Source organism: Nelumbo lutea, chromosome 3 (assembly GCF_056320005.1).
Source record: "Nelumbo lutea isolate HS-2025 chromosome 3, American lotus-T2T, whole genome shotgun sequence".
Taxonomy (NCBI): Eukaryota; Viridiplantae; Streptophyta; class Magnoliopsida; order Proteales; family Nelumbonaceae; genus Nelumbo; species Nelumbo lutea.
Window position 1 is genome coordinate 61,450,889 of NC_142686.1, and position 12,373 is coordinate 61,463,261.

Genomic DNA, 12,373 nt, shown 5'->3' on the forward strand with positions numbered 1-12,373 from the left:
GCCTCACTATATTCTCCAGGTTCGACTCGTTCCAGAGATGAAAAGGAAGTCCTATCAACTTGAGCATGAAGCTTCTAGAGGTGTGTTCCATTTCATTACATAGCAGGTTCCAGTTTTGAAGCTGGATCAAGCCCTCTTCAGAATCGGATGTTGTGAAACCCCACGCTCCATTGCCTACATCAAGGACTGCCTTCCTGTCTGAGAATGGCTTTAATGCTACAGCAGATCATAGTTGCCAAGGTGACTAGGTGAGGCTAGGCGACCATGGGGCGCCCAGGCGCCTAGGCGATGGAATCTATAAATATAATATCTATAGATTTCAGCCATATAATCATATTCATATATATTAATGATAGGTTTGGCTGTTAAAAACTGAAGTGAGAAGTGAGAACAATGACTGAATCAGTGAAGGGAGGAGAGGAGTATAGGGCGGAGCCCCTGTTTTTTCAAAAAAAAAAAAAAAGATGATGATGATGATGATGATGAGTGGAGAAAGGGAGGACCAAGGAGTATAGGGGTGGAGCCCCTGTTTTTTCGAAAAAAATGAAAAAATGTCTGAGCTGAGAAGAGAGAACTCAGGACTGGTTTGACTGAAATCTGGAAAAGAGAAGAAGAGAGGGAGGACTGGTGGAGCCCCTGTTTTTTCGAAAAAAAAGGAAAAAGTGTCTGAAATCTGGAAAAAGAAGAAGAAGAAGAGGAACTTACCTGCTGGAGCTGAGGTGGTTGGGCTGGGCTTGAAGCCTTCGGTTCTCCTCCTCTCCAATCGAAAAAAAAAACCCTTATGACGTAAAGAAAAAACAGGCTGCTTGGTCTTAATACTAAAATGATATCATGTAACCAAATTTATTTTAAAAGAATAAAACATCCAATAAATTAAAAAAAAAATAGTTTTTTAGATGAATGTAGGCGCCCGCTTAGGTCTTTGGGCAGGGCGCCTAACATGCAAAACGTATGGCATTTGGGCGAGGTGACCATGAAAAACCGCCTACTCGCTTAGTTGTTGCCTTGACAACTATGCAGCAGATTCCGTTCCTAAGTTACACACCACTGTGTCCAGCAACTTTCTCCAGTCCTTCACTTCTTTGTTGGCTACTATCACCATTCTCCTCTCCCAGATACTTTTCTCAGCCTCAAGCAATAACCTCTTTACACCTGTCGATCTAACAGTAGCTTCTCCACAAAGGGAGGAGCTTTGTTTTGTAGCTTCCTGCTTCTCATCATTTTTGTCAACTACCAACTGGTTTGGATTGTTTTGCTCAATAGGCTCCTTTGTGTTTGCGTCCTGTGCCTTGTTAGATATGCTGTCAACCTGTAACAGGTATTGTTGTAACTTATCTGCAAAGACCAGCCATCCCTGTACCTCCTTCCCTTCCGGAAGACATACCATTTGTCTCCTGTTGTCAAAGTATTCTGTGATAGCAATGAACCATCCTCTACATTCTTTCTCAGCTCAGCTTCAAATCTCTTCCTTTGCACTTCTAGGGAATTTCTCCAACCTACTGTCCTGAAAGGGTAGGCTACTCCATCAATGAAACCTTTCAACCACAACACAACTTGGTCAGGCAGGAGGATTGTCGCCCTCCTTTCTTTGATTTTCAGCAGGTTCCTACCTCCAGCCCTTCCAAGATCGAACATGATTCTCTTTGTCTCAACCCTCAGTTCAGCTTTCCACAACTTTTCCATCATCTATGGCCCAACTTTTCCAAGACCGAAATCAGCAGGTTCCTACCTCCATCACATTAGTAGCTATTTGAAGTAATGCAATTGAGGGAAAAAAAGAGACTGTGGGTTTTACATGCTTGAAATGGTTTTATATGTTTGATTTTATTTTTAAATTTCATTTGAATGTGCTTTACGTGTTATGTTTATGTGTATTAATTTTAGATAATAAGTTTTTTTAAAACATTTATTTTAAAATTTAAGTTTATATTTTTTATTAATATTATGTTTAGAATTTTTTGATTTTTTGATTTTTCTGACATTTTTGATTTTTTTTTATTTTTTGGTTTTTTGTATTTTTGCACCTTACTTCAAAAAGGCGTGCGCCTCACCTTGCGCCTTGTGCCTCAGGGGCAAATTGCCCCTTATGCTTTTTTTGCACCTTGCACTTTTAAAACACTGTGTCTACCAAGGAATGAGCAAGAAATCAGAAGAGAGAGGAGCTCTTGTTGTTGGGGTAAACAACAAGAGGTGAATCACTTAGAAGAAGGAATTAGAGAGGGAGGAAAAAGAGAAACTTCTTGGCAACAACCAGAATTCACCAAACCAAACTTTATTTCAGCAAATCAATTCTTCCTGAACTCCAACAATTACAATGACTATAGACTTAATTTGTTAACTCGGATGTCCCTTTACAGGTTCCAATTTGGACTAGGAAACTGACCTAAATCAACTTCCAATTGTTTTAAAACTAAGACAAATCCATAACTGATCCATAAGGACACTACAATGAGAACTCTAATTACTAAAAGAACTCTAATAACTCATTACTGATCTCACTATGACTGACTTACTTTAAGGACTCTGGAAATTGCTAAAAATGGTAATTATCAAAATTATTATTTACCATAAATAGTAATTTCAAAATACTAATAAAAATCTAAAAAACAGAACCATGTTCTTAAGACAACACCAACTAGAGAGTAAATAAAAAAACTGAAACAGTACCAATATCATATGACCCAAAAATTCCGAAATTGGCATTGATAAAAAAAAAATTTCCGAAATTGGCATTGGAATTGGAAAGTTGGGTTGTTTCCCTTCGAATTCTTTCCTTGTTTCTGCATCTGCATCAGAAGCTCTTTTTAATCATAATTTAATATAGTTTTGAGGTTCCTCCAAAGGTAAAACGTTTTGCACTGAACATCATTTGTATTGCAAATATTACTTATTTTTACACTTACTATTGCAGAAATCCTGACAGGAAAATCACTGTTCTTGCATTGGTTGCAAACATTGTATGGTAATGAATATTTGTTGTGCATGTGCGAATTTTCAAGATTGCTTCTGGATTTATGTCTCAGTTTGAATAAGAAAATTTTGCCAGCTCCATCTCAAATAATGAATATTTGTTTAGGATGTTATTTAATTTATATAAAATGAAGCCAATGATTCCTGGTCCATGTTTCCTTTCATTTTTTTAAATGCTAGAGTACTAGTGTGTCATGGAGTTTTAAAGTTTCATAATTATATTTATTTATTATGTAGGAAATGTGGAATTCAATTATTTGTCTGTTTTCTTGTGTAGTGAAAGTTTGTACGAAGATGAGGAGTTTGACCAGAGGCAGCTTGCTGCATTGCTTGTGTCGAAGGTAGCAATCATTGTCTATTTTATGTTCCATATTCTGATAATCTTTATCTCTATTTCCATGATTTAGAATGTCCCTAAATTCCATAACATTTCAATGGTATATTTCCATTTCCATGAGTAGTGACAAAATTTTACTTGAATTGACATATTCCCCAATGAACACAACCAGCACTATGTGGAATACAAGAGATAGTTTCCATGACATATTTCCATTTCTACTTCCATGGAGAGACATGAAATTTTACTAGAATCGATATATTCCCCAATGAACAACACTACCTACACCATACAGACTAGAAGAGATAGTATTATAACATAAGTTGGTGACAATATTGTAGATTGGAGTAATAATATTATTGGTTGCCTAACTTACATGATTCCCACTTTGAGCTAGCTCAATATTCATTTCAAACATTAAGTTAAATGTTAGATTTTTTGTGTAATAGATTATTTCGTTGATATATTACAACCATTTACATTTTCTATGGGTTTAAATTTTGCCCTAACTCATTTTGTCATGAAGTTTTGAATCTTTAAGGTTTACAGGACAACTTCAGAACATATTCTTTTGTCTATAACCTTTGTTTCTTAGCTTTGTTAAATGATTTGGAACTAGATAATAATTTAAAAATGTGTGCCTGTGCTTCTTTTATCATTTTCATAAAATACCATTCTACATTTTTGCATATTTTACAACCTTTCCACCATATCAATAATTTCTACAATATTTCCATACGATATTTCTGACATGTTTCTTATATTTGGATGAGTGACATTTTCATCGGCATCAACATTTTAAATCTTGATCTATTCCTTACAATTTAAGCTTTGTATAACAATTTTGTCAAGGCAAAATTAAATTGAAAAATCCTATAAGGTGGGATTCAAATTGAAATTGTAAGGTTCAATCTGAAATGTTGGAGGAATTGTTAAACAAAATTACAAAAAAATGGAATGATCAATTATATAACAAATTTTATAGATAATAGTTATTCATCAGAAAAAAAAACAATTTTTATAGATAATTGTTAACAAATAGCATTGGCAGGAGCCTCCTGCACTGGGCTGCCCTTTTTGTTAACTAACAACATAGCAATAAACTTTCCATTTTACTTGTCCACACTAATGAAGAAAACATTGAAATGATTTTTTTTTTTCTGTAAGAAGATTACTTATAATTAAAAAGAGACAAAAGCATTACAAAAGTCCCATGTACACCAAGGACATGTTGAATGGGAAGTTACAGCCTTACACCTCTTAATTCACAAGATGTGTTCATTTAACAAAAATTTTAATGGATATACAAATGGTTTGCCGACACATTGACATCATTACATGGTATGCAAATGTCATCATTCAGCTCCAGTGCCCCACTCCCTCCTAATCAAGTTCTTCATTTGTCAAAGATCTATTTAGAGTGGCTGTTCACATCAAATATGAATCATTCTTGTCCACATAAAAAATATTAAAATAATTTTTGAAAATGATAAAGTTTTTTTTGATAAATGAAAGATAATTTTATTAATTAGATAAAAAAGGTGTACCGATATCCTAAGAGGAGGCACGAGATGTTACCTCCCCTTAGGAAAGAGAATATAAACACACTCTTAACAGAAATACACTTATAAAGTAGCCCAGAACAAATCACCCCTCGAAGCCCCTTGTTTAGCCAAGGAATCAGCCATAGCATTTGCTGATCTGCTAACCCACTGAAAGTTTACAGTCATGTTTCTTGTCAGCCACTTAGCTTTCTTGAGAAGATTCCTATAACTCCAGAAAACCGTTTCTGGATCTGACAGCCAACCTACTACCACCTTAGAGTCCCCCTCAACTATCAAGTGTTCCACTCCAAGTTGGTTTGCAACCTGTATTCCTTGTACTGCAGCCAATATCTCATCCCTTGTAGAGTCACCGACGCCCATTGATCCAAAGTATAGGGATAAGATGTTGCTATCATTATCTCTCAAAACCCCTCCTATGCCTGAAGGCCCTGGATTACCTTGACTACTCCCGTCAAAGTTCAGTTTAACCATTTCTTTTGGAGGAGGTTTCCATTCAGCTTTTACACTATTCTTTTTAGAGGTTGTGGAGGCGACCTTTGCCCAGCTTTTCCAAAGATCATCAAAGGAATAATTCATAAAAAGATTTGAAGTTTTCAACCAAAAAATTGTTCGTCAAGATACACTTCTTTACTTTGACTAAACTTCTTTCTTTTTCTTGGAAAATTCTAGCATTTCTCTCCTCCCAAATGGTCCACAAAATAGCTGCCCTTATGCACTTCCACATAAGTTTCCCTCTCTTTGTTGACCACCGGAAGGTAGTTGGATCAAAAAGCAAATTTACTTCGGAGGGCAAGTTCCACCTGCACTCAAACATCATGAAAACCTAATTCCAAATATTAGCAGCAAAAGCACAAGATATCAGCAAGTGGTGATGGTCCTCACTCTTTATCCAAGGTATTGATCTTACCATAATAAGCTTCCCAACAAAAGATAACAACTTTAGGAGGTATAGGCCTTAACCAAAACTCTTTGACAGGGAAAACCCCAAACGAGGAAGAAGAGCAAAGGGATTTGAAAAAAGAAGCACAAGTGAAGGAACCATTCGAGGTCAAAGTCCAGATTCTTCTATTAGCTTTGAGAGGATCCAAACACACAGAGTCTAAAAGAAGTAGAATCTTAGAGACACAGGTTGATTATTCATCCCTTAAACCTCAACGAAACCCAAAATCCCAATTTAAAGTCAAAGGAAGAACTGGAGGGGAAAGGAACCTTGAAATAGGCTTCTTTTTAAAAAGGGAAATGGAATAGAGAGAGGGAAAGCGGTATTTTAGAGGTTGATTACCCACCCAAACATCCTCTCAAAAGAGAACAAAATTTCTAGTGCAGACATCATACCTTACAAATTTGAGGAAATTAGGGAGTGTGCCAAAAATTACCTTCCATGGAGTTGTGAGCAAAGTTCATCGAGATACCCCAACATCCCAACTAGTTTCAGAGCAGCCATGGATACTAGCCACCACCGCATGCCATAATCTCTCTCTTCAAAGGACACCTCCAAAGCCATTTGCCTAGTAGAGCTTCATTCTTGCTAACTACATTCCCTAATCCTAAACCCCCTTCTTTCTTGCTTCGACTCACTATATCCCACTTAACCAAATGGTCCTTTTTCTCTTCCCCTGTCTCACATAAAAAATCCCTCATAAGTTTTTCTATCCTTTTTCCTTCCCTTTTAGGTATTCTTAAGATTGGAAAAAAATAGACTGGTAGGTTGGCAAGTGTAATTCTTTTTCCAGGTTGCCAACCTCTTTTCAAATTTTTCTACCACAGGGTTCCAAAAACGACTTGTTTTTGGGTTAGTGCCTAGGGGATGTCCTAAATAGGTCAAAGGCCACTGAGACTAGGTACACTCTAAATAAGCAGCTATAGATTCCATCACCTCCCCAGTTAGGTTTAACCCTACCACACAACTTTTCTCAAAATTGATTTTCAAGTTAGAGACACTTTTGAAATGAATTATCACATCTTTCAAATTTCTTACCTTCATCAAGTCAAAACCCTCACAAAAAAATTTGATGTCATATGCAAATTGAAGGTGTGTTACTGGAATTCTATCTCTACCTATTCTCCAACCTCTTATTGACCTAGCCATGTCCGCTTATATCAATTTGCTTAGAGTATTTGCAACTAGTGTAAAAAGAAAAGGGGATAGTGGATCACCTTGTCTTAGGCCCCTGCAACCTGGGAAGAAGTCATTGACAACCCCGTTAACTAGAACTGAGTAACGGCATGAGGTAAGACAACCATTGATCCAATTACACCATCTAACCCCAGATCCACACTTTCTCAGCATCTCTAACAAGAAGCTCCAATCCACTAGATCATAGGCCTTTTCAAGATCCAAATTGCAGACAAAGCTTTTATTACCCGATCTTCTCATCTCCTCCACACACTCATTTGCTATTAAGATCTGATCTATTATTTGTCTCCCCTGTATAAAGACACCTTGGGCTTGGCTGATGATAGAGGGGAGCACCTTTTTGATCCTCAGTGAAAGGACTTTGGCCAAGATCTTGTAACTGCTAGTCACCAAACTAATAGGTCTAAAATCTTTTGGATGTTTAGCCTCTTTTTTCTTTGGAATCAGGGCTAGGAAAGTGGCATTAACTCCGCGACTAATAACAGCCTTGTCCTCAAACAAGTCCTCTTTAATTATGTTCCAACAATCTTGATAAAAACCCATGGTGAAACCATCTAACCTTGGTGCCTTGGATCCATCCATTGAGAAAATTGCTTGCCTAACCTCCTCCTCAAAATTTCTTTCCCGCCAAACTTTTTCCTCTTCTAAAAGTCTCGGCCAATTTACTTCTCCCAACTCCTCTCTAATGCCTAATGGCCTCCTCAAGATAGATTTAAAGTGAGTCACAAAACAATTGGCTATCTCTTCTTGGGACTCAAAAACCAAACCATCTACTTCAAGTTTAGACAAGATTTTTCCTCCTCCTTCCATTAGCTAATTCATGAAAAAAATTGATGTTTCTGTCGCCTTCCTTGATCCATTTACATCTGGATTTTTGCCTCCATGAAATTTCCTCTCGCAAAAGGAGGGGTTTTCAGAGATGAGGATGGGAAGGTGCTCGATTTGTATTCAGGTTCCATTGGGTTAGGAGACTCTCTCAAAGTTGAGGTCTATGCAGTACTGGAGGGTATAAGGAAGTCTAAGGAATTGAATATACAAAAGTTAGTCATTGAAGGGGACTCAAAGCTGGTCTTAAGTTGGTTACAAGAAGGTAGTGGACTTTGGAAATATGCTAATGAGAGGAGGGAGATTAAATGGCTAACTAGAGGACTGGAAATCAAGTTTCAGTGGGTCCAAGAGAACAGCAAATGCATTTGCTGATGCTTTGGCGAAGCAGGGGGTGGGAAGGGATAAAATGTTTTGGGCTGTTCTGTGACTTTTTCTTTTTCATTTTCACTACTTTTGTTCTCCCAAAATGATCCCTATTCCATTCTTTTAATTTTCATCTCAAGCTTTTTAATTTTTTCTGAAACTTCACACCTTTCCACTTCACCACACTTATTTATACCTTACACCAATCCTCAATGTTTTTCAAAAAATCCGGGTGTGTTAACCACATGTTTTCAAATCTGAGTGGTCGGGGTCCACACCTAAAGGTTTCCTGTCCTAGCTCAATGGGACAATGATCTGAAATGACTCTAGGCAAAGCTTTGGAAATCAAATCTCTCCAATGACTTCCCCAACTTTCATTAAAGAAATATTAAAATAATTAATCGTCAACTTAAGTTATTGTCCACACTCCACATCAAATATGAATAATATATGCAAAAATCATAACTCGTGATCTTATTGGACTGAAATTAGGTCTTCCAAACAGCCCAACCATCGGGATATATTGATTTAATCCTTGGGTATCTTAGCTTAAAGAGGGATGCCAATAGTCCTGCTTGCGGTGGAGATCTGAATAAGGCATGGTTGCAAGTAGTTGAGGTGAAGGATATGGTGAGATTATGGAATTGGGTAAAGTTTTTGGAATCTAGTCTTGGTAGATTGTGAGTTGATGCAGAAGTTTGTTGCAGTGTGAGCATTATGAGACTAGTGTTTGGGTACTAAGTTAGGTAAAAGTGATTTGTGGAGGTCTGTTCTTGTTCTGCCTACAGAGTAGAGAGGAAGCTTTAGCAATTGGGAATGGTTTCAGTACCATTATTAATAGGTGGTATGCTGTAGTGGGTTTCATTAAAAAGGATAAATATTTGGGAGTTCTTTGGATTAATGTTGCAGGTATGCCTCTCCACTCATGGTGTTTCCAAACCATTAAGGCAATTGGTGATGCATGTGGTCATTTTTTGTCAGTTGGTAGGAATTATCTCATTTGGAAATTTATTACACATGAGAATATAGGGGTTTCTGATATCATTGTAGTTTGCTGGATGGTAATTTGGAGTCTGCAGGGGAGAATTATAAGTTGAGTATTGTTATTATTATTAATTTATTATTTTATTTTTTTGGATAGGAAGTTAAGATTATTCAAATCTAATGAAATGAAAGTTACTGTTTCTTATAAAAAAAAAGTTAAGGATTATTGTTGATGATGGGTAGTTGGTAGTTAAGATGGATCATGTGGATGAGGTTAGAATTGGAAACTTGTATAATGATCAGGAGGTTGTAGTTGGACAGAAGATGTCTGGTTTGGGAGTTTCTTAGTTGGAAGACAATGTCAGGTTGGGGTGTTGAATAACATTGAATATCTTTATTAGGGATATTTCTAGAAATTCTGTGGGGGACAAGATGTTTATTGATAAAATGGAATGGTGAAGGCTTTGCTGTGTATATCAGTAAAGGTAGTTGAATGAGTTTCCTGGGTTATGGGGGTAGGTTTTTTTTGAAGAGTAATATTAAAAATGTTTTATTGAAAAGAAAAAAAGGTTACAAAATAGGGGTGACAAGATGGCACCATAACAATACAAAGCAACTAAAGACCAACAAAAACACAAATGATTGTTACAAACTAAAACTCAAGCACATTCCAAAAGATCTCCCCCAATCTGATCTACTAATTTGTTCAAACTCAGGGAACACCAGAACCCAATCTGATACATAATGCCTGACTAAAGCCACCAGCACCTCGATAGTTTTGGACAACACTCCCTGAAAGATCCATAGCAACTAATTCCAACCACTTCCCGTTGCCCCCACCCCAAATTTCTTCCTCTGGTTCATGTTCAAAGACTCCAATTTTGTTTCCTGTTAAAGAACTACCTGGTCTGTAATGCCTATTTAGCTTCTGAACACTAGTCTCCTTTGTTTTTTTTTTTTCCTTCAGACCTCTAACATTCCAACTCCCTATCCTTGTCCTTAACCCCTACCTCATCCCTGACAAAGTTAAACTCCAAGTCTTTACATATCTTCTCTCAGCACCTCCTCTCTCCTTTTTTTGTCTCAACCTTTGTTCTTTAAAAGACTTTCCTCTCTCTTATTCTTCTCTTCCCTCCTGGCTTTTTCTAACTGTTTGAAGGTTCTCCTTGCAAAATATTCCCCTCCCAGAAAAACAAACCCAATGATTTACCCACTGTCACCTCCTCAGCCAAAGTATTAATTTCCAAACCACTCTTTTGCACCCCTTCTTAAACCCCTTTCTCCCCTTCATTGCTATCTCTTCCCCTTCCCCTTCCCCTTCCCCCCACCCCCGGTTCCTCTGAACAACCTTTCCTGTGCTCCTCACCTTCCTTCTCCCTATCTGTTCCATTGTCAAGCCCCCCTATTTTCCTTTTCATACAAGTTCCTTCTCATCTCCCCTTCCTTCCTCTTCCACAGGGACCACACCCTTCCTCTTCCTACTTCCAACCCCCACTTCACTATTCTGGCACCTGTGGTGTTCCACCGAAAGTCTCTTCCCACCATCTTCTCAACCAAGGGCCAAAGCCAAACAGTAACCAGGGTAAATACCTTTCTCTAGATGCTTGGTATCAGACCCTTCCATGCATTCTGTGTCATCTTAATCGGTCACCGACCCTGCAGTTTCTTTTTAGAAAAAAGAATGTTGGGAGAAATGGAGGGGTTTCTTTTTAGAAAAATTTCAGTCAGTATGAGGTTGACAGGTAGTGGTTTCATTTGGGAAGTAATGGGTTTAGCATGGGGAGTAACCAACATTAGTCAAGTGGTTTAAATAAGTGAGGTAGTGGCATTTAGTAGGGTGGGTTGGGGCTGATGCAATGAATTCTCTGTTCCTGAGCAGAGGGTGCCAAGGCAGGATTCTGATGTTGGGAATCAAATTGGTTCTTGGTGGGTGCATGCTAAAGATTGACACCTAAAGGGATTTTCTGTTTGTGAGGCATGTGGAGAGGCCACTAGAAGGAAAGGGATGGTGCGTCAGCAATGTTGGCAATTGTCAAGAATTTAGATCTCGCCTTTCTTGATGATTATCGGGTTGTTGATGAGAAGATTGTTAATAGTGCTGCTTTGGAGAGAGGTTGTGCTAGTGGTGTGATTTCTCATACTGAAGGTTAGCCTGTGTGCTTCCTTGGTGATATTGAGACTAAAAATGTTGGTCTTTCTCAAGGTTTTGATGGGATGGTTTGTGGTGGGGAGGATTCTGATATCTTTTGTGATGAAGGGAAAAAGTTGGCGTGGTCCTTCATAAGGACAACTTCATGGTTTAGGCAGTCTCAGATCTCAGAGACAAAGACGGGTGACAATCAGATACAACTCTGATGTAGCGGTGAAGGCATAGAGGTGCCAGATGGAGTAATGAGTGAGGCGGTTGATAGATCTGCAACAGTGGTTGATGATTGCAAATATTGGGAAACTCCCTCGAATAAGATTATTAGGAAAGATAAGAGAAAAGGTAGAGTTGAATCAATGCATGGAGCAATATGGGTTGATCGAAGTAATTGAGAAGGAACATTCGGTGGATAGAGTAGGGAAGTCTGGTGGTGATGTACAAGTAGAAACTGAGGAAGACTTAAAAATCAGAAAAGAGGAGATGGATCAGCAGGGGATAGAGTTGGGCTCAATCACTTGTAATCAAGAGCTCAAAACTTATCAAAATAAATTTTCTTAAAATATAGCTGGTGGTAGTTCAAAATTTCAAATTACAAAACAACGGACTTTTATGAGGTCCCTATTGGTAAGTTATATGTGGATTTTGGAAGATGCATAGCTATAAATTGAGTTAGTGGGTGTTAAGTAGCGAGATGTTGGTGCCATCTTTTAAAGAACCTCTAGAAAAAGTAGTAGTATTTTTTCTCAAAAGTATTAGTAATTAGAGTGATGTTGGTGTTATCATTTTTTTTCCTCAAAAAAATATTAATACTTTTTGATAATAAAAATGAAATTTATTTGAAAATAAAGAGAAATAGAATACAAGATTGGATGATAAGATATCTCCTTGGAAAGAAGAGGTACAATCAATTTGAAAGCACTTGGACACCACGCAAAATTTCCTTGAAGAATTGTTGGCCCTAACTCAATCCAGCCCTTGAAGCCAGGCATAGATGATATCAGAGCTGAGAGCTCACGTGAGAAGGCTGCAACCTGACATGTTTA

The 12,373-nt window shown here is 37.7% G+C and overlaps 1 protein-coding gene across 2 annotated transcripts in view; it reads left to right on the top strand.

Moving 5' to 3' along the window:
* Positions 1-12,373, top strand: part of LOC148865261 (26S proteasome non-ATPase regulatory subunit 1 homolog A-like) — a 46,236-nt gene that overhangs the window by 9,602 nt on the left and 24,261 nt on the right. For both annotated transcript variants that reach the window (XM_088977810.1, XM_088977811.1), the window contains exon 3: positions 3,248-3,311. In XM_088977810.1, coding sequence (XP_088833936.1) covers positions 3,248-3,311 — 64 coding nt within the window. The remainder of the gene's footprint in view (positions 1-3,247; positions 3,312-12,373) is intronic.